General features: G+C 40.3%; 1 protein-coding gene across 1 annotated transcript; it reads left to right on the forward strand.

The window, feature by feature from the left end:
* The first annotated feature begins 13798 nt into the window (after positions 1-13798).
* On the forward strand, positions 13799-21606 carry ears2 (glutamyl-tRNA synthetase 2, mitochondrial). Its single transcript, XM_047578021.1, has 10 exons — positions 13799-14245; positions 15574-15729; positions 16263-16452; positions 16533-16683; positions 17335-17656; positions 17778-17886; positions 18339-18492; positions 18866-18996; positions 19644-19779; positions 21341-21606. The coding sequence occupies exons 1-10, from the start codon at positions 14086-14088 to the stop codon at positions 21434-21436; spliced, it is 1605 nt and encodes a 534-aa protein (XP_047433977.1). The 5' UTR covers positions 13799-14085; the 3' UTR covers positions 21437-21606.
* Positions 21607-22219: the final 613 nt, after the last annotated feature.

The raw sequence follows: 22219 nt of genomic DNA on the forward strand, positions 1-22219 counted from the left end.
TGAAGGACACAAAGTCATGAACGAAGCTCCCAATGGGTCTGAAAGCCGTCATGAACCCATTTACAACCTGTAAGAGACAAAAGGGGGGAGATAATTTAAGTTGACATTAAAGGCTCTACTACCATTAGCAACAGCTAACTTAATAATGCTCCAATAATGCTCCACTATGACCACTAGCTAATAACTAAATTTGGCAAACTGTTGTGTGCTGCTGGGAAGGTCATCAGAGACTTGGAGTGGAAATTAGGATAAAGGAATGTTTTAGCATCTGGTTTAACATGTTTCTTTCGTGCTTTCTTTCTTAGAATACTAACCTCACATGTGAAGAAGAAATGTGTGAAGGAGACAGTGATGGGTTAGCTTAAATTAGCTTAAGCTAGCAAAGGCACACATGACATTTCTCACGTCGAAAAATAATAAAAACTCACCGAACGTACACTGTAACAGAAATTAGTAATGTATGTTAGAAGAAACAAAAGAAGGAAAGTTGCTCTGCTTCAATCACCGACCAGTCAGAAAATATCAGCGACCAATTAGCCAATCAGAACATAGTATTTGTCGTTGCCAGGTGAAATAGGAACGCCCTAGCCACGCCTACCGCAAATGCGCGAAAATGCGCACTCGTCAAAGAAGTTGAAGTACGTGATCTATTAACTACGCAAGATATTTGCTTATGAATCATGGTAGATTATATTTAAACACCCGCTCCCCTCTCCGTAAATTCTAGAAAAGTTTTCCTCTTATTTAAAAATATGCTGGAGAAAAGGTTGAAGTTCCCAACAACCGGGCACATGGCAGTCAGGGCTCAGGGGAGCCTCACCTGTCGTCATGAAAAGCAAAAGACAATTAAACTGAGTTAGCTGGTCATTAGATAGGAGAGAGGTTTTGATCTCTAGTAGGAGCACAACGAAGTTGCACCGGTGAGTGGGAAACAAATTAGTAGATGTGTCACTGTGACTGTAAAGCACTTTGAGTACCAGTATGTGGAAAGGTGCTACATAAATATAAGAGCATCCTAACTGTCTTGATTGCCTCTTTTAAGCGATTGCCTAGCAGCGATTGTTTCCAGCTTCTGAGTTCCATTTGAAGAGCAGAAAAAGTAAATTACCCCATGAATCAGATTTGAGGGATTTTGTGTAGCAGGGACAGGAGAGTCAAGTGACACTGAATGCTACAGTACCTCTCTCATGTTGCCATGTGGAGACGGTGGGTCATATGGATGATGTGTGGGTGCTGGAGAATGGGTGGGGTATCCGTAGCTCGTCCAGTTCTGGTCTCCTGCGGGGATGTAGGTGGGAGGAGGACCAGAGCCGCCCCCTGTCAACAAACTATGGAAGACCAAGGTCAAGGTGCCGTTGTCTAAACCAGTCACCTCGGGCCTCATCAACAACTCGGCCTTTTGTGCTGGAGACAAGAGGTGAAGGACGTCCAGCTGTGACGGAGAAAGAGCAACTCGATCAGATCTTTAATATTGGTCTTTGAGAATCACATCACATAAAACAAACCTACAAATCTTAATGGATCATCTGATTAACTCACTCCACTAAAGACCATGTTGAGTGCTGAGAAATCCTTCATCCGGGCCATGAATCTGAAGGCACCAAAGTTCTTCATCAACCACTCCTCGCTGCTCTCTTCTGGGTCCACACAACCTGTGCACAGATCACAAAAAAAACACAATAAGCAAATATAGACACACAACTAACAAAATACTAAAGATTATTTCAATCAAATTTAGGCCAAAGAACAACTGCATTTGCCTGTTTGCCTGAAACATTTTAAAGCTACTTTAGATTTGGTGAATTCAAGTACTCAACAAATTTGGATAAGACAGGAAAAGGTAAAATGTCAAACAGTTTTCTGAGAGTTGAAGAGATTCAGACTTTGACTGTGTTGTTTTTATCCATTCTCTGTGGCCCTAAATCCTTTCAGTCCATTATTTTGCTGTGGTGTTAGAGTCTAAAGCCGACAATGTGCATGAGCCGTGGCAGATTTTCCATCATTTCTTTATTTGTATCACAAAATAATACAATTTTCCTGCTGCTTCTTTATAAAACATATACGTCTTTGCTCCTTATAAGTATAACTGGTGTCTGTCCTGTCGTGGAACCCTGCAAAATTCAATAATGACTCATTTTATAAGTGAAGATCACATTAGCTGCCGAAACAGGCTGCTGAAGAACAAATGTATCTGCAGCTCCTGTGCACACAGCTTGACTCTTACTAAAAAACCTTTTTAAAGACTGAAGTGGGAGAGTTTGACGCTGTGCTGAGTTCACATAACCACAAGTCATGTAACAGTATCTACATTTTTGCAGCTACGTTTTTAGTGACGTAATTCTGGTCAGTTCACACACACATTTACATATCTGTTCAGGACATTGTTTGAATACAACTGCATTTATATGTACACACTCTGTTATAGGAGAATTTGTAGTTGTTTACATTCATATTTCGATTCTTAATAGTTTTTACCTGGGTCATGTTATCTTTGTGTGTATTTAGGCTGAATGCTACATCCTTTGTGCATGCGCACGCATGTTTTCCCAGTTTATACATTGTCTGTTTTGCTGTTCTTTGTCTCTAGCTCTGGTTTTACAGTCAGTTGCAAACTATTGTTACTTGTTTGTTATAATGCAGACGAACAGAAACAGAACCAAGTTTTCATGCATTGCCCTCACATTAGATCAACATGATGTACTAGTAGTTATATTTACATCACATAGATGTTATTTTATTATCTTTATTTCAGTCAAAATGTAATTCTTTACCCTCACTTTAAAGATGTATTAAAAACAACCTGGACTGTGTGATGGTGTGTGATGTAAGGTGACATTTCAAACTTTACCAGCAACCATGTCTCCAGACAGGAACGGATACATGAAGAACGTGTAGATCCACTTCTGTCTGACTGGATCCATCTCAGAATAATGATGACTGAGCTCCCGCACGCTGCAAGAGGAAGAAATGTGATGTTGAGACGTCATTGTAGCAGGAGCCCCTGGTGTACTCGAAGACACACGTGTAGGCTTAGATAGACGTACACAGTCTGGTAGGTGGCACAGCTGAAGTTCTTGGTGCTGAGACAGGACAGGAAGTGCTTGGTGATGGACTTCAGCAGCGGCTTCATTTTGACCTCCATCCACATGTGGACCAGGGCTTCGTTCTGCAGAGGGTCCTGTCCCATGTTTAACTCCAGTGCCCCCTCCAGGCTCAGAAATGGCACGCCTGCCATGCTGGACCTCTGTGACCAAAAAATTTTTTTTTAATAAAATTTATATTAGATCAACATATATATAAAATCTACATTCAGAAAAAGACTTATCTACGTGTTTATAATGTGACATGATGTGACTTCTCACTGAAAAGCTAATAAACCTGAAGATAAGTGCATTTAATCTGTAACGTTTAGCAATAATGCTGCATTTAGAGAAAGCGCTGAGTCACTCTTATCTCACCATCTGGAAAGTCTTGTGTCATCACAACAACAACAGAAAAAAAAAAAAAAAAGAAAACGTGCTACAGAATTAACTCGTTGGGCTGGAATGTGACAACATTTTTTTTCCATTGTGGGCCCATCGCAGCCCTACCATGAAGGTGTACACGTCCATCATCGCCTCAAGCATTCCTTTCAGCCTCCGCAAGTGATCCGCGCCTGTGTCTGTTGAAGGCAGTCCCACGCACTGGAGGAAGTGCGAGGTTGCGTCTGACACCTTGGAATTTAGCAGAAAACACGATCAGCGTGGGTCAATTTCTTTTCAAGGTTTTCTCCTCATATGAGGATATTCAATGTTACAGATATTTGCAGACAAAATAATTGGCACAAACGGCAGCTGTTCGAATGGTTAAAATTCACCTGTGTTACCATAAAAGCACACAGGATTCTCAAAAGAAAAAAAAAGCTAAAGCTCTGTGTTTATTTATGACTTGGGACCTTTAAATTTAACTAGATAAAGACCTCAACACCTCGGGATCTACGCCTTCAACTTGTTCAGTGGTACAGATCCTACAAAAGATGGCTTCTCTTTCCAAGAAGATTTATCTAAATCTGAATTTCTAAATATTTATCTGAACATGGTGCCGTGTTAGCTGCGGTTGGACATGAAACGTGATTTTATGTGAATGTTCTTCACAATGAGGAACATGTTCCAGGTGGCCAGGGAAGGCCTCATGGCTCAGCTGGACTGAAGTGGCAAAAAGATTCAGATTTGAAGACACGACAGAAATGTGTCCGTATGTTGTAGAGTCAACTTTGCTGTGTTATTCATCATAAATCTGGTAACTAAATACGCTGATTGCTACAATCTGATTATGAACTCCACAGGATTTCCTCAGATCATGCGTGAATCTGGCTCTCAGTGTAAACCCATTCTGTTATTGGGTCGATATATAATTGAGGGACTTTTGAAGTCCATGGCATATATCTTGCAGTAAAAAAATTAAGTTTTTTACGTTTATTGTGATCATTTGAAAATGATTGGATATCACTAAAATGTAACTAAAATCCGTCCAACCGTAGTAACAACCACCTTCTAATTAGCTAAAAAATGGCAAAAGGAACTTATTCAAAATTAGTTTTTGTTAAGTTGAAATAACTATGACAGATATTTATTTTTTGGCAGTATTTCAAATTCTAAATGGAAAATAATATCCGTGTCCAAGAAATCAATTTCCGCTAAGTTACCTGTTACAAACACGTTACATTCCACCTCTCAAGGAAGTGTGTTAAATCCAAACCACAAGGTATGTTCTTCCTACTCTTCTTTAGTTATAGTGCTGTGTGAGTCAAGTGTGGATTTAACTGCTTCTACAATATATTTATAAATAACTATAATAACTAAAAAAGGGATTGTGGTGATTGGTTATAAGCACCCATGTTGATTTTAGGCCTGAAAACTCAAAAGGTCCTACAATTATATATTGACCCTATTATTCACTGGAAGAATTGTAGAAAATTAATATATAAATGTGGTTCATTGGGTAGCTAGCATTTATGTTCAACCACTTTACATCAACTCCAAAGGATGGGCTGTACAGAGATGGACGCAGAATTGCTCCTCAGAAGTGAAGCCGAAGCAAGTAGAGCGCCCCCTGGTGGCTGGCTGCAGTATAGGTCATAAACTCCACCCCATCCATGTTAGTGGATCAGGGACTTGAGTCGAAATAAAACACTAAATTACACAACATTTATTATTTTTTTTTTCTTTTTTTTTCAAACATGCTTTCTGTAATTTTAGGTAGTTATGTTTGTGAATGTTCAAGTGTCAGTTTTTTGGTTAAGTTTAATTTTAGTTAGTTAGCTGTCTGGTGGAGGAAGAGCAGAACGTGGTATTAATTATTATTAATTAAATTGAAAATGTGAGTCAGTTTGGTGGTGTAGTGTGTGGCAGGGTCATCTGTGTACGGTGGGAATTCTGGCTCGTATGCCCGGGAAAATAGCTATTATCTATTGTATATAATGTCTATCTTAGTATAATTTATTCATCATCCTTACTCCATAGATTTAAGCTGTTTTGTGTCTGTCACTGAAAGCTAACAAGTAGCCACCTGGGATCCCTTTACATTATTATCACAGAGCCTCAAACAACCTTATCCTCGTATGGTATTTTTTGAATGTGATGTTTGATCTTTGGAATTTAGTTAAAAACAAAAAGCTGCTGTCTCAACCTGGTGATGGTAATGTCTCCCACACTGGTGTCGGGCAAATCTATTGTTTGCCTGACACCAGACCCAGTGATCTAACAAATGTTTTGCACACATGCATTTTATCAAGCTTGTGACTGACTGATGAACAAAGCCGGCGGTTTGTTTTTATTAAGCTGGTATGTGATTAGGGCAGTTTTGCAACTGTACTCATGAGTCACACCGTGTTCGCACCACTTAAGTCTGTGACTTTAAAGATTTTATGGTTTGATACATTTCACTGATTGCTTCCATACTTCTTCTTTAGTTCAGATAAATCACAATGCACCATGTGTACCTGCCACCGACACCATGAGAGGCTCTGATTGGGATCACAAATCAAGTTTCATGAACACAATCGGAAAAATACAAGTCACCCAAATGTAGAACAAGGATCATTTTGCACAAAGTTCGTGTGACAGCTTCACTCACCAGGCCACAGGTTTCTTGCGTAGAACATTCTGCATTGCTGTAAGTTTTCGTCAGTGTAGCAGCCAGATGAGCAGTCGGAGACAAAAGACACCACGCTTCATTACTTTTAGAACATTTTTTTTTTAAAACAAAATAGATTGAACTTCTTGATCTTACCTGCGTGTACTCGCTCCACCTGTTGGGATAAGACAGAGCCCATTGTTAGAGCTGAATCTCACAATCTGAAACGCTCATGCTAGATTTGACCGAGACAGATTAGGGCAGTTTCACTCGGAGCTCATTTGTTTTTTTGGTTGTAAGACTGTGGCCCTAAAATTATCCTCCTTTATAACCAACAATAAAGTTGAATATTTTTGCATTTGCAAAGAACTGCACGTATTCAAAGTCGGACGTATCTGATCTGTCAATACACAAATGCCCATTATTTTTTAGGAACCAGAAGGTTTTGAGAGAGATACATTATATATTTATGCTCTTTTTTTTGTGAGATTTGGTAACACAACCTTCAGTCCTATTCATCCAACTACAGACGTTAAGTTTACAGCTCTCCTTTACCGTAAGGGGGCCTGAGTTATTTCCATGATTTGATTCCAAAGAACACATATTGGGTGGATTCATACACGTTTGTGAACAGGGGGATGTGCGATATGTGTGTGGGTGAGTTAATTAAATGTATTCCTGCATATAAATTGTGTATAATAATGAAGGAAAGTGACACCTAGTGGAGCTCTATGGCACAGAGGATAACACACATAAACAACACTTCACTTCATTTTAACGATTAAACGAGGCATTCACTGTAAGAGATGGTGGATGAAAAACTAAAAAAAAAACTAAAAATCTTCTCTTACCAAAGTCGGTTCCCAGTAAGTAAACCAGTAAGAACAGGTAGCGGGACGTCATAATGCGAGCAGTCTCATGGGACGAGAGGGCGTTTTGTGGTGGAAATCACTGGGGAGGAAACAAGAGAAAGCAGTCAGACACTTTCTATTATATACCAGACTGGATTGGAAAAAAAAAACAAAACATAGTTTTCTTAATTTTAAAATGAAAATCCTATAAAAGAAGAAGCACTGAGAACCACTTCCCAAACTTGATTTATTGCATAATGTGAACCTGGCGTCTGTGTTCTTGGAATCAGGGAGTGGCCATCGTGTATTTTACAGTGCCCTTTAACATAGAGCCACAAAGGTTATGAGACAATTGATGCTTCATTGGAAAGAATGCTGTAACTCTACACCATTCACCGGCAAACAATGAACACAAAAAATAGGAAAAAACAACAAGACTGCACATTAACATTTTTTTTTTTTTTTGTTCTCTTGCGTCCGCTGAACTGATCTCGGACTGACTTTTAAGGAAACAGCTGTGAAACTATTCAAACCTACAAGTGCACAGTTCTCAGCTCTCGGTAAAACGAATGACCAGTTTTCTTTGTTCACCAATCAGGCATAACATTATGGCCGCCTTCCTAATATTGTGTAGGTCTCCCTTAAGCCTCCAAAACAGCTGTGACTCATCAGAAAGTGGACACGGTCTTTCTGATGGTGTCCTCCTTCGAGGGGGCGATTTAAGGTCAAGAACAGGACACTTTTATACAAAGTATACACAAAACACTGCGCCATAAATGTTTATAAACCTGCCAAACTGCCCATGGAGGATGTAAACGTGATTGCAAAGTGAGCGAGATAAATTGCAAATGTAAACAGGAACTACAGGGATTATATATTTACATTTTATTGCAGAGGTAGTGGGTAACGGAGGACTGTCCATTGTTGATAATATTGAAGATGGTAGTGGGGGTCTTTGGGTCCTATGGGTTGAGGGGAGGGGCCTCTGTGGATCATCCCATAGATACGTGATCAGTTTGGGATCTAGTGGATTTGGAGGCCAGGCCAACACCTCGTGCTGTTCTTCATATTTTTATTTTTTAGTTGTTCCTAAAATGTTTTTGTGTGTCTGTGTCTGTGTCTGCGTCTGCGTCCAGCCTAATCCTGCTGCCATCAAGGAGCGTCATTGCTATGGGGTGTGGGTGCCTGGTCTAGTCTGAGTGGGTGGTACATTTCTAAGTAACATCCACACCAAACGTTTCTCAGAGGAACATTGTGACTGTCAGCGGTCATAATGTTTTGCCTGATCCCTCGTATTGTCTTCCCCTCAACCATGCATCCGTTGTCCTGCTCTTTGACTATTCACAAAGCCCGAAGCAAAATGTATCACTTAATTATGTGTTACATATTTTTAGCCAACTTCTTCTCACCTAGTTACGAAAGTAGACCACATTTATATCAAAGGATCAAAGGAAATTTGACTCAGAAAACAAGAGGAGGGATATTTCTTCCCACGCGGACGAATTCTCACCATGTCGACCAGAATTCTCTCTGATTACATGAACTCCCTCATGCTTGTTGCCGTATTCATTATATTCTGCCATGAAGAAACAGTTATTTTTCCAAAGTGATGGTCACTATAGAATCCATGTCGCGTGGATCATTAGGGCGGCCATGTTTACCTCCAGAGGACCAGCTTTGGGACGTCTCTAGCCACAGTGTGATCAACAGATTTACTCGGCGTTCCCAAATGGTTACAGTCATGAGGGTGGTTAGAGAGGTGGATTTAGGACCGTAGAGTCACAGGTCTGAATCTCCACTACACGCAGAAAACTATCTCAGTGTTTGTGTAATTAAATAAATAAGCCTATATGTGATTTAAAGTTGCACAGTGCACAAAAATATTCACATGAGTGACCAATATGTGTAAAAACAGGGAGGATTAAAGGGCTCCCCGGGGAGAATATCCTTTGTCACATGATTTATCTTAAATAGAAAGTTAAACCAGCTCATTGTATATTAATTTATTATGAATACTGACGCTTGGGCTGTAATAATAAAACCAAATATTATAATATATTCCTTATAAATGTTCTAGATGGGAGAGTAACAAACAGGTAACGTCGAGTCACGAGGTCACTCTCAAAAACTTTCACCCCATTAATTCTTTCTCATATATTGCGACATTCATCCTTGTCCTAGAATAAATAGCCGGTTAAACTTTAAGTGTTTGCTCGGGATCATTGTCTGGCAGTTGAATGGCAAACACTCTCCAGATTTCTCCGTGACTGATTTGCTATTTTCAAAGCTGCGGCTTGGCAGAGGTGCTGTGTCACAATATTTGAAAAGGTTTTTCCCGCAACACGCAGTTTTCTTTCTTTTTTTTGTTAAAGTCCGCACCCACTTAAAACATTTACATTTTTGTGTTTTTAACATATATATATATATATATAAGGTAACTACAGGCTAAACTAAATCACATGAGATTATCTCAATAAAAGAAATTAATTAATTAATTAAAGACAAAATTATGTAATTTACGATTGTCACAAACATCCATCCATTCAGAACTTTGTATTGTCACAAGGAGGTCAATGATCGGGTGTACCATACAATACATAATGAAAACAGTGCAAACAAAGCATTGTTTTGATACCACTTCATACCACATAACCTACACAACTATAACAGAGGTACTCTGGTTAGACAGGTAAAACATTTGTTTAATATTTGTTTTAAAATTTTAAACTGTAGTTAACTTATATACAGTTGTGTAGGGGAAATAATAAATATTCAAATTCTTTGTAAAGGTGGTTTACAAGTAGATATTAAAGTAAGGCTTATGTCTCTTCTGCAGACTTGAAGGTGCTCAGTTTAATGAGGTATAAACTATTTGTGTTAAACAACCTGTTGTTTCCAGAGACACACACTCACAGTAAAGAGAACCAGATTATTCGACCTCATCTGATTTCTTTTACAGATTTTCAACACCATTCGAGTTTAGCACAACCAGCTAAACACACAACATGGCCATCTTGTCCTGTATTTTCTTTTATGTAAGAATAAATATCATTCCCTTGCAATAGATCTATGACTAGTACGTGTAGAAGTAACGTTTCCAGTCCTAAATAATATGCCATGATACCATAAATCAGAGTTGAAGCTCTTACCAGATCTTGTTTGTGGATCGAGTCCTTCAGCTGCTGTTAACTCCCGGTGTTAAACACAGTCTCCTGTTGCCTGAGACACAGGTGCACGAGTGAAGGGCGTGTTGCCTTGTGACGACGACACTAATGAAGGCCGACTCCTCTGTGTTTCAAAAGTGGGAAGAACCAACCCGGCTGCTCTTCTCCAGGTGTGTATTAAACTGCTGGTGCTCAGCTTTTGTGTGCGTGATTGCATGTATAGTATAAAGTTACTTGTGGTTCATTCATCCGGCGGGTTACACCTCCACTGCGTTTGTTCATGGACATAAAGCATAAGCCTCAGGACTTTATATCTGAGTTTTTTTTGTTTTGTTTTTTTCTAGGAAAATCTGCAGTAGGAAATCGCTTTCTCTCTTCTTTCTGCCAGAGATGTAAAAAGATTTCATCTTTCAAATGTGGTTACTTCCCTCAATAAATTCCACCATCTACGTCGAGGATGTCTGTTGATATTAATAAGAAATATAACAAACATATGGACATACACACAGACGCACGCACACATAAACACACATAAACACACACACACACACACACACACACACTGATCAAGTTAAACTGGTTTGCTATTCACAGGGTCAAAACAAACTATTAACTATTACAGAAGGTGATTCACTCTACACAAATTGAGGAACTGCTGCAGTTTATCAGAAGAAGTAAAAGTTGATTCACTGTTAGAGGAAAAAGAAGACATTCCAGTCTGCCCATAAACACAGTATTTACTGGAGCTCAAAATATCAGCCCGCATTGAATGCAGACATCTGATTTAAGGGACTATTAAGATGTTTAATTATTATATTAAATATCTTATTTAAGGTACATTCTCACACACGGTGTGTTTAACCTTTATGCCTGTATTCATATGTGTAAACTTAACATATACACTCATCAACATTAACCATATTTTGACAGTTCAACGTTCTGCTGGGAAACTTTTGGACCTGGCCTTCATTTGTGTGGATGTTACTTAGACATGTAGCACCCACCTAGACCAGACCAGACCAGACAGCAGACATCCCCAGCAGGATTCAGTCTGACAGACACACACACACAGACACAAAAACGGTTTAGAAACAACTAAAAAAAAAAAACATGAAGAACTACACAAAGTGTTGACCTGGCCTCCAAATTCACTAGATCCCAAACTGATCAAGTATCTGTAGGATGATCCACAGAGGCCCCTCCCCTCAAACCATAGGACCCCCCCACTAATAACATCTTGTTACCAGACACCACAGGACACCCTCGGGAGACCAATTTCACACAACAGGTTTTTAGTTTTTTGGGCAATTACCAGAAATCACATGTGTGTATTTGCACTGAATGCAAAGCTACCGCTAACAGTTAGCTAGCTAGTTAGCTTAGTCCGTGAAGGTTCCCTGTCATCCAGGTCATGGTATATACAAAAAGCATTTAAAAAAGGCAACAGGACGTGCAGAGGTTGAGAAGATGTCTTCTCAACCTCTGCATGTCCTGTTGCCTTTTTTAAACGCTTTTTGGATTAGTTAATTTAGCGTAGCATAAAGCATGAAAATAGGGGGACTCAACTAGCCAGGTGCTTTACGACAGTAACAAAATCCACAAACCAGAAACTCAGACTTTGGTTTGAACCTTACACAAACTGAAATGGAAAATGATAAAATATGGTTTTATATGTGTATTCTTGGTAGCAGAAATTTGCAAATTTTGATTCTGTTTCAACCGACTCCCAGGCCAGCTATGCTAAGCCATCTTACCAGATGCTGGCTGTTACGTTGCTTGTTATTTATCACACAATACTTTTAGAGACACAGACATATTACTGCCTAAATATATGACAACTTAATTATTATTACAGTTACCTTTAATTCCTTTGAGCATTTCAGCTTACATTAGCTCACTGTTTTGGTTCAGCTTACTGTAGCTTGTTACTCTACTGTAGCTCTGGGTTTTGGGGTCAGTTGGGGCCTTTTATAATTAATTTAATTTATAGAAAGACATTTTCAGTGAAAAATCTGTAGTAACCAATTAAATACAGGAAATAGACCAATGTAGAATCTAAAACAGCTTTACTATTTAGCATAATTTACAGTAGCTCCCTGAATGATGGTCTCAGACATCGACTGTTCAAATCTTCCTGTTGTGGACATCTTCAGCAGTTACTGATGGGAAAGGCGGTGATGCGAAACCGTTTTGTTTAGAAAAACAACACTTCAGCACATTTTTAATGTTTACAGCAAATAAGTCTCAAAGTGGGACAGGTGAGTCAGATGTTAAGCAAGCACCATGTTGCATTGTTTTCCTCTGTGGCTCCTCAATTCCCTTCATCATATGAATGCTCCCTCGACTGCCCCTGCCCCTGCCCCTGCTCCTGCTCCTGCTCCTGCATACTCATGATTAATCCCCTGGTGACAGAGTTTAATGTCTTCAGTTTCTGGTGTCATAGTAAAAAAATGGCAGGAGGTGGCTCTCTGAGTTAAAGTTTCTGTATCGTTTACACAATAAACTGTGTAGAAATGAAACTAGTCTATGACATGACAATTGGGTCTTAAAACTCTAAAAAGACATAAGAAGTGATATAACTAAACTAGGCCTGGTAAAGAAGGTTCATTGAAAACAACAACAACAAAAAAGTCCTATTTATCCTCTCTATTAAGATATGCTACCAGAACTACACAGGTGGCACCAACCAATAATCCTAATCCTACACAAAAGGTTACCTACATGAAGAGGTGAATAGTGAGTCTGCACCTTACACCACAGCTAACATGAGTTGTATTCAAGAGCAGAAATGGTAGGGACGTGAAAACAATGTGGCGTGCACCTTATTCAAGTTATATTCAAGTTAAAATATTCAAGTTATTTAGCAACTTTGTTTAAAGCATTAATAACAGAAACGAGACAGACTCCACACAGGAAATAACCTGAACTGTGATTGACATAGAAGTCAAGAAGTGAAGTCATCCTGCGAACAGCTGAACTACCAATGGTAAAAGCTGAACCACGCCACCACAATATAAATAATTATATATCATCAGCCTATTAGCATAATTGCCTAAATCAAGTTTTTGGAAAACAAGAACATTGGTATTTGTACTGACATTGTAACAGTAAGTCAAAAAATGACAGTTATGCTATTAGGCTAATGACATGTTATTTATTCCTAATATAAATGTTTATATAATGTTGTTGTATATGCTCTGAACTGTCAAATATCATGACAGAAGAAGGAGAAAAATACATGTCAGTTAATGTTGTTATCTTTCAAATATTGACTGGAATTTATATTTTATTAGTCTTAATAGAAATCTACAATGTTTAACAGTAATTGATGGGGGAGGTGATTATACTAACCTGAAGAATGTTGTTATCTTTCAAATAATTATTGTAATTTATATAAATTGTTATATTTATAATATATACATTTATATTAATAGTCGTATTTTGAACTGTAATGGACAGGGAATGTGATTATACTGGCCTAGTTTGTCTAGGAAACTGACACTGACAGCAGAATTTAACGTTCACATAAAAGAAGAAGAAGAAGAAGATAAGAAGAAGAAGAAGAAGAAGAAGAAGAAGAAGAAGAAGAAGAAGAAGAAGAAGAAGCCTAGTACGGCGCATGCGCTCCTCCGCTAGATGGCAGTATGCTCCTTATTGTCTACTTGATTTGTTTTCCGGTTTCATAATGACGAAGAAGGAAGTTATTCTTCTTAAATTTTGACCCAAACAAACCCATCTGAACAATCCCACGTGTGATGGGAAACTTACAGGACCGATGACTTTCATGTTGTCGTCTTACTGGGGCCAGTTTGGGTAAATTATATCTATCCATACCGAGACGCTAACCGTACAGGCTGGTCGGCTAAACCAGATGAGGCTGTCAGAGTCGCCGGTGTGACCCACGAAACGCGCGTCTCGACTCTGAGATAGGTCCTCTTTTCCCGTGTTTTGTCATCATGTCGCTGTGGTTGAAATATTGCCAGCGGTGTTTTGTGAACCGGGTGGTGGTGACTCGGGGAGGTTTTGCTGTGAGACGTGGACCGGCCGCCGCCGTATACAGGTGCTGCTCCACGGTCCAGGGAGAGGTGAGGGTCAGGTTTGCCCCCAGTCCGACAGGTGAGGTTCTCAAGTGTCCTGTAGGGTTATCAATGAGTTTGGAGGTGCTATTCACCTTTTCTTGTCAGTGGTTTTAATGTTCTGGCTGATCGGTGAACAGTCATACAGTCAGCTCACCTGAATTATGTGTCACTGACATCGTTTCATGCCCCAATTCTCTTATTTATCCTTGCAACAGTAAATCAGTGTGCACACTTCATACCCTTAGAGGGTTTCTACAGTTAATACTTGCTGCCTCTATCCATCCCAAGACTCACGCGTCACCCAGAAGTATTTTGTGCTCTTGTTTGTGTCACGTTTAAATGCACGCAGGTGCACATGCATGAAATGTGTGAGGTTATATGTTTGCTTCTGCTCCTCCTCCTGGCTTCAAGCATGTGGGTCTGCCCATATTCAATTCAGTTAAACTTTATTCATACACAAGATGCTTAACAGAAACCGGCCTGAAACCTCGAGAGCGAGCCTGAAGGTGATCTCCCTTTTAACAGGAAGAAACCTTGAGCCGAATCCAGCTCATATATCTGCCTAAGGGTGGCCGGGTAGAAACAGAGAAGAGAGAGAACGGCAGGAGAAACAAGATTAACAACTTCTGTCACAGATGCACAACATGCAGAATCTAATAATAAAAGAGACAGCTGATGATGTTATGTGACAGTTTGAGACTATAAGAGGAAGTAGGAGTAGATAACTGCAGGAGGCCATGAAGACCGGGCAGACTGATGAGGCCGAGACAACAGATGTAGTTTATGGAGCCTCACAGGTCAGAATCACACAGCTCCAGTCCATACGAGCTGCTCAGTCATTTATTCAGGGGAGTTTTTGTCCTTGTGACCATCACCTTTGCTCTGGGTTCTGTAAAACGTCTTGAGATTAGTTGGACTGTTTAATTAAACTAGATTTAATTAACAGAGTGAGCGCAGTGCATGTTGATGTTTGTACTGTGTCGGTCAGCGACAGCAGGAGACCTGTTAATTGGGCTGACTCTCTGTGTAAATGAGAGACTGACCAAATAATTTTTTCCAACCACCTAGATCTGATCAGCGTTGTGCTGCACATGAACAACCACAGATTTTTATCTGATGGAAAGCAGAAGGTCAACAATTAATGACATTTTTACACGTCACTGCAGGGAAAGCTTGGATGTGAAGAGTAACATCAGTGCTTGTTTTACCTGCTTTAGTTTCAGGGTGTTGCCTCTTGCGTTTGATGGAATCGTGTGAAAAAGACAGATTAGTTTAATTTCTAAAACCGGCCTCTTTAAATCTTGTTTTCTGTCTATTGATCTCCTACAGTCTGATGTTGTAATAATTCACTCCTTTGCTCTGCAGGTTTCTTGCACCTCGGAGGACTCCGCACTGCTCTTTACAATTACATCTTTGCAAAGAAGTATGGAGGCAAGTTCATCCTGCGGCTGGAGGACACTGATCAGAGCCGACTGGTACCAGGAGCTGCAGAGTCCATAGAGGACATGCTGGAATGGGCCGGTAAGAGACACTGGTCCACTGCCTGCATACAGTAAATGCAAATGACAGAAGACATATAAGCTTGTTTCCTTTCATTTAACACAGTATTTCTTAACATCAGATTCAAGGGAAATTGACTAAATTAACACAAAATATGTATTTGTTTTAATAGTACGTACTGTAGAAATCTTGCACAATGGTGCCACCTATTAGACCACTTCATGAAACCACACTGACACCTGCAACGAACTACTAGAAAACATGGAAGTATTTGTAAGTTGGGGATCTACAACCACCACCAGCTGTACCAAAGCAAAGACTGGTGACTTTTAATTTTGCTGTTGTGGACCGTCTGGACAGACGTTTCGCGAAGAGATACTGCCTGAGTTTTTCATATCAGTGTAAGGTCTGAGGAGAAGCATAGCAATGAAAAACGTCCCAACATTTGCATCAGTTGAGTTTTTGATAATATTGGTGTCTGAAAAATGGACCGACTGAAAAGTAAGGGCTAAGTTTGGGTAACGCCACATGATGGAAAGTGTTTCCTCCTGCAGGTATTCCCCCAGATGAGAGTCCTCGTCGAGGCGGCCCGCTGGGTCCGTACCTGCAGTCCCAGAGGCTGGACCTCTACAATGAGACAGCACGGCAGCTCGTAGAGAGCGGTCACGCTTACTACTGCTTCTGTAGCTCTCAAAGGCTGGAACTACTCAAAAAAGAAGCGTTAAGGAGTGGGCAGACTCCAAGGTGACTGAAAACAAACCTACAAAATCTACACGTTTAATCCCATTGTCAAGACACGCTGACTGTTTTCTTTGTGTCTCCAGGTATGACAACAGGTGTCGTCACCTGCGGGCCGACCAGGTCCAGGAGAAGTTGGCTCAGGGAGCGTCGCATGTCATCAGGTTTCGTCTGGAAGAGGGAGTCGAGCCTTTTCAGGATCTCGTCTTCGGGTGGAATCGTCACGATGTGGCGCAGGTCGGTTCTGAGGCGACTTCACTGTTTTTCAGTGGGTTTCATGATAAATGATGCAGAGGCGAGACACTCGTTCTGTCATTAAATATTCTAGGGATGCGTAATGATACTCGGTACCAAAATGGCACCGGTGCTGATGCCAATGGTAGTAACCGAGCAGAAAAGCAACTCGGATTTTGGTCCTTCATTTCGGTTTTAATTGGCGCCCCTCAGGTCTGTTGCTATGCCGACGCTACATGTGAAATCGCATCAGTTTTTCACCTGCGTGGATGGAAGTGAACCTTCAACATGCCTAAAAGTTTGACTGTACTTCACCTCAAAACACGCACTCAACAACATTTGTTTTAAAGCTACTGTTTTTATTATAGTAATTATGACAGTTTGTCATGAATTCTATTTTATATTGGTTCATTAACTTCTTAGTCTTGGTTATATTTATATTATTTAAATTAATATTTGTGCACATCACAAAACGCCTTCAAAATAAAAAGTTTCTGGACATAGTTTTTTATGTTTTCCACTATTTAAGCACCAGCACCATTTCAAAAGTACCAGTTTGGTGCCGGTATCAGATAAAACCACAATACTTGCTCCTTCAGCTATACTGTCATTATTTTCATCCTGCTTTTCACACCCTCTGTCCTCTTCTCTTAGGTGGAGGGGGACCCTGTGGTGGTCAAAGCGGACGGTTTTCCCACCTATCATCTTGCCAACATCGTAGACGATCACTACATGAAGATCAGCCACGTACTGCGGGGGTCCGAGTGGCTCATCTCCACCTCCAAACATCTCCTCATGTACCAGGCTCTGGGGTGGCGGCCGCCCGCCTTCGGACATCTGCCGCTGCTGATGAACAAAGACGGCACTAAACTGTCCAAGAGACAGGGGGACATATTCATTCAAAGCTTCCAGAGGGACGGGGTCCTGGCGGAGGCGCTGCTCGACATCACGACCAACTGTGGATCCGGGTTCAACAGTGAGTGGTAGAGGAAACGTCACCAAATAAATGAAGGATAAAATGTGTAAAGAGCGAAGCTGTATTATCAAGATCTGCTCTGAAAAGGTTTAAGTAATGATCGTCTTATACTTTCAAATAGCAAATCGAATTGGACGGAGGATAGATGAGCTGATTTCTGAGTTTAATCCTTCAAAGATCACAACTCACTCGGCGTTATTAGACCTGGACAAACTACCAGAGTTCAACAGGTAAGATGAGATTATACTTCTAAGTAGATGTCACAGTTTAATTGTCTGCATTCTCAACTACATTATTTTTAAAAAATAAATAAATACAGTTTAATATTGTATGTGGTTATTTAGTGATAAGTACAGATTTAGATTATTATTTCTAAAAACAAAAAATTCGCAAGCAATTTCATATCTTCTTAGTGAAAGTACGAGAAAAAAATTAGATGAGTTGAATTTGCATGACCATCACCTGCTACATTAAACATAAAGATAATTCATATACTTGTAAGTGACAATACAAGAAGTACATGCACACTTACAGAATAACAATGATTTTTTACCATCATCTCATTTCTTTAGTTCAATATATCCAGTATTTCATTAATAACATCAGACACAGTGTCCTTCTCTGGTGGCCCCTAACAAACTGAGGGCGTTACACCCGATTAAGCTTTTCGTGACTCTGGTAGGATCCACCTACAGCTGCAAATCGAAGATGAGGAAAAGTGCTGCTCGCTCATAAAAGATGTACGGGAACAGATCCAGCAAAGCTACACAGCAGAGATCCAGGATGAAGAAGTGCTGCATGAGGATTATATCAGACGGGTGCTACATTTACGTAAGGTAACGGGACTTAGTCATTCAGCTTTGTCACACTAACAAACCTGTAACGTCCAACATTAAGCATGAGCACAAAGTTGAAAGTGTAAATACAGCTTAGAAATCTGTTGCACAGCTGGGGGTTGATGCACGTGAGATCTTCCTACTACCTCGCCGTTTACAGTCTCTTCATAATAAGAATATATTTGTATTTTTGCTTGATCCTATAATTTCATGTATAAATAAAAGTTGAACTGAGATCATTCAAATCTCAGTTACAAAGTTCTTCAATTAACATGTGACTTCTTTCACCTATTCCACATTACTACAGTCAGACAGATGTAGCTTCTCCCGTCTCTCCGGTGATACTGAAACTATCCTCTTCTCTCCTCAACAGGGTCACATATCCTCCCTGAAGGAGCTTGTAAGTCCAGTTTACTCTTACCTGTGGGTGCGTCCTTCCTTCTCCAGCCAGCAGGTGGCAGCACTCACCCCGGAGCCGCAGCACATTGCTTCATTAGTGCTGAAGTAGGTTAAATTTATACTTTATAATTATTGATGATCATGATTATTAATCATGTTAGGGACAACATCTGTATTTTTACTGTCCTACTTTTAATAAAACAATATGTGAACAGTTTACAGAGCAAAACTTTAAATAAGAAGAAATGGTTTATAATATTAAAAAAAATACAGAAGACTTTAAAATTTACCAAGGGCTAACAGAATAAATATGATATTACAAGTGCAACTCAATGGACACAATTAACAGCTTATACAGAAAAGGTGATATCATTAGGCTCAGGCCAACAGGTTCTAGGAAAGAAACACCAGCCTCATCATTTTTTTATCCCTGGTCCTCAACTCTAGTAGCTGCTGCAGTTTCTTCTCAGAAATAACATCAGTCCATCGAGTGACTTGTTATTTAGGCAGCTTAATGAAGCCTTAACCATGCGCTCCCCCCTGGTGGTTGACTGACTCCTGTTTGAGAAACTGCTTGATTAGATGTGCAGCAGAGCCCACATTTTAAATGTAAATATCGCCAACGACCAGGTTCATTTAACCGTGGCAGTCGAAACCGTGGTCATGATAAAAATGCTGTTAATGCAGCACGTTTAACTTCACCGTAACCTCTTTCAGCAGGAGTATGAGGATAAGTGTGTGTGTGTGTTCAGGTTAATAGAGGAGCGAGGCGAGCGGCTGTCGTTGGATGAACTCGCTAAAGACCTGAAGACTCTGGCTAAGCAGGCTAAAGCCACCAAGTACAGAGAAGTGATGAAGCTGCTACGCTTGGCTCTCAGCGGCCTGCAGGTACCTGAAGACTCTTATATTAATGCTACAAGGCTTCATAGAAGAAACTGGGTTAGTAGAGGCGGTAGTTATCTCCAGCTCCAGCTCAAAATCAGGAAGCGTTATCTAGTCACACACACAAAGCTGGTATGTTGTGTTCACATACCAGGCTTGTTTTCCTTCAAGTGTTGAATGTATTTGTTTGTTTAACAATTTCACCGACCCCACTTTAAGTTGTTTACATGTCTTAGAGGAAGACTGCATACACTAAGCGTTTGACTCCACAGCTGTGTGAGCGTCTGGACGTCAGAATTGGTGCCTATCTGAGTGGGTGAAAACCACAAATTTGAGAATGAGTAAATCCGGGGCTGATGTGGGCTGCAGCTTCCGTTCTTTAGGGCAATTTGCTACACGGAAGCCATGGTTGCAAACTCCACCGCTACACTACACCACTACATTAGGACCACTGACAGGAGAAGTAGATAACATTTATCATATTGTGACAATACAATGTTCTGCTGGGAAAAGTTTGGACCTGGCAGTGGATGTTACTTAGACATGTAGCACCTAGACCAGACCAGGCAGCCCCACCCCATAGTAATGACACTCCTTGATGACAGCAGACATCCCCAGCAGGATGTAGCCTGACACACACACACACACACACACACACACACACACACACACACACACACACACACACACACACAAAAACACTTTAAGAACAACTCATAAAACATGAAGAACAGCACAAAGTGTTGACCTGGCCTCCAAATTCACTAGATCCCAAACTGATCAAGTGTCTGTGGGATGATCCACAGAGGCCCCTCCCCTGAACCTATAGCACCCAAAGGCCCCCACTAACAGCATCCTGTTGTCAGACACCACATGACAACCTCTGAAGACCCATGTCCATTGTCTGATGAGTCTGTTTTGGAGGCACAAGGGAGACCTACACAATATTAGATAGGTGGTCGTAATGTTATGCCTGCTTTGTGAATTTGGAAAAGGCACATTGACAAAAATATGAAAACATGACTACCGGCATCAAATCTTTTATATAATGTTAGAGTAAATACGAACTTAAATGACAGAAATATATCCAGGCTTTTCACTCTGCATCTCTCCAGAGTTGGTTAGTGAGCAAAGATGAATGTGTTCATTTCCTTGGGGTTCTCTCTTCCTCTAGACCACCACCATTTTAACATAACTGAGGCGGTTTGAGGAAGTTATTACATGCTCCGGTCGTCTTTTACAGATGACTTTCATTTCTGTAAAGTTATTCCTAACGAGGTATTTTTAAAACCGCTAATCTGCAGTTATCCCAAAAAAAAAAAAAAAATGCAGTCACGTGCGTTTCCTTTTCATTTCGTTTCACGACATGACGAAGCCAAACTTTGAAACGCTTCTGTTAAAACGCTGGTGTTGAGTCAATGGTCCCAAGTCCTACAGTGACTCAGTTCTCCACTGTTACACTTGCACATGTTCAGGGTAAGAGCAGAGAAAGAGGAAGTTGTTTCTGATTCACACTGTCTGGTTTGTTTATTTTACTTCTCTGACTCTTCTTCCTCTCTGACTGCAGCAAGGACCCAGCGTTGCAGAGATGATGGTGTCTCTGGGGCCTGCAGAGATCAGCCGCCGTTTCCAGAAACTTTTGCTGCTTTCAGAGACGAGTTAAAGGCGAACGCAGTCTGTCACCTCGCATTCACCTCGCTGACTGAGGGAACATGAGTCACACGGCTGCTCATCTTCCAGAGCTGAACGGGACGCGTTTAAAATGAAGCTGTGATGACGTGTTGAGCGATACTTGATTGTTGCAGATGTTTTATAAAAGAGCTGAAAACACAAGCACGTGACCTGTTTGTTTGACTCAGTTCTGTGAGAATCCACGGCGCCGCCTTCAGACACCGTGCACACAGGGATGGGAAGTACCTTGGTGTTTTTATGCAAATGTTATCGCGTTTTACTTGAGAAAAACGGCTTTCATGAATGTCGATGTACAGGTGTGCAGGCGAAAGAGGGGAAAATACTCTAGATATGAAACAATGATAAAGAGCGTTAATTATTATTCCTTTCGTCACATGCACCATATTTGTCAGATCTGTAATAACAACGTAAATGCATAAAAATCCAGGAAAAACAGATGAAAACAAGTGGTTTTGTTAAAGCAAATATATGTAAATGTGTCATATTTTTTGTAAAAGTAGCAATTCAGAGTATAAATACTCTGTTACAAGTAAAAGTTCAACATCTTAAATGATTTAAAATTTAAAAATGATTGGATGTTATGCTGCAGAATAACCTCAATCATGGATATTTAAATGTATCACGTAAGACATAGGTCTTCAACAGGGGGGTCTCAGACCCCTAGGGGGTCCGCGGAGGCACTGCAGGGAGGTCGCAAGATCTTAGGTTGATTAGACATTTTATATATATATTTAAACACACATTAACATGAATC

The sequence above is a fragment of the Mugil cephalus genome, chromosome 2, assembly GCF_022458985.1.
Source record: "Mugil cephalus isolate CIBA_MC_2020 chromosome 2, CIBA_Mcephalus_1.1, whole genome shotgun sequence".
NCBI lineage: Eukaryota > Metazoa > Chordata > Actinopteri > Mugiliformes > Mugilidae > Mugil > Mugil cephalus.

Excerpts from the sequence above, each read along its gene's own strand:
- ears2 (XM_047578021.1), top strand. The coding sequence starts at position 14,086 with ATGTCGCTGTGGTTGAAATATTGCCAGCGGTGTTTTGTGAACCGGGTG. Across the intron at positions 17,887-18,338 it reads AAACTACCAGAGTTCAACAG|GATCCACCTACAGCTGCAAA; the intron begins GTAAGATGAGAT and ends TGACTCTGGTAG. Across the intron at positions 19,780-21,340 it reads TGGCTCTCAGCGGCCTGCAG|CAAGGACCCAGCGTTGCAGA; the intron begins GTACCTGAAGAC and ends CTCTGACTGCAG.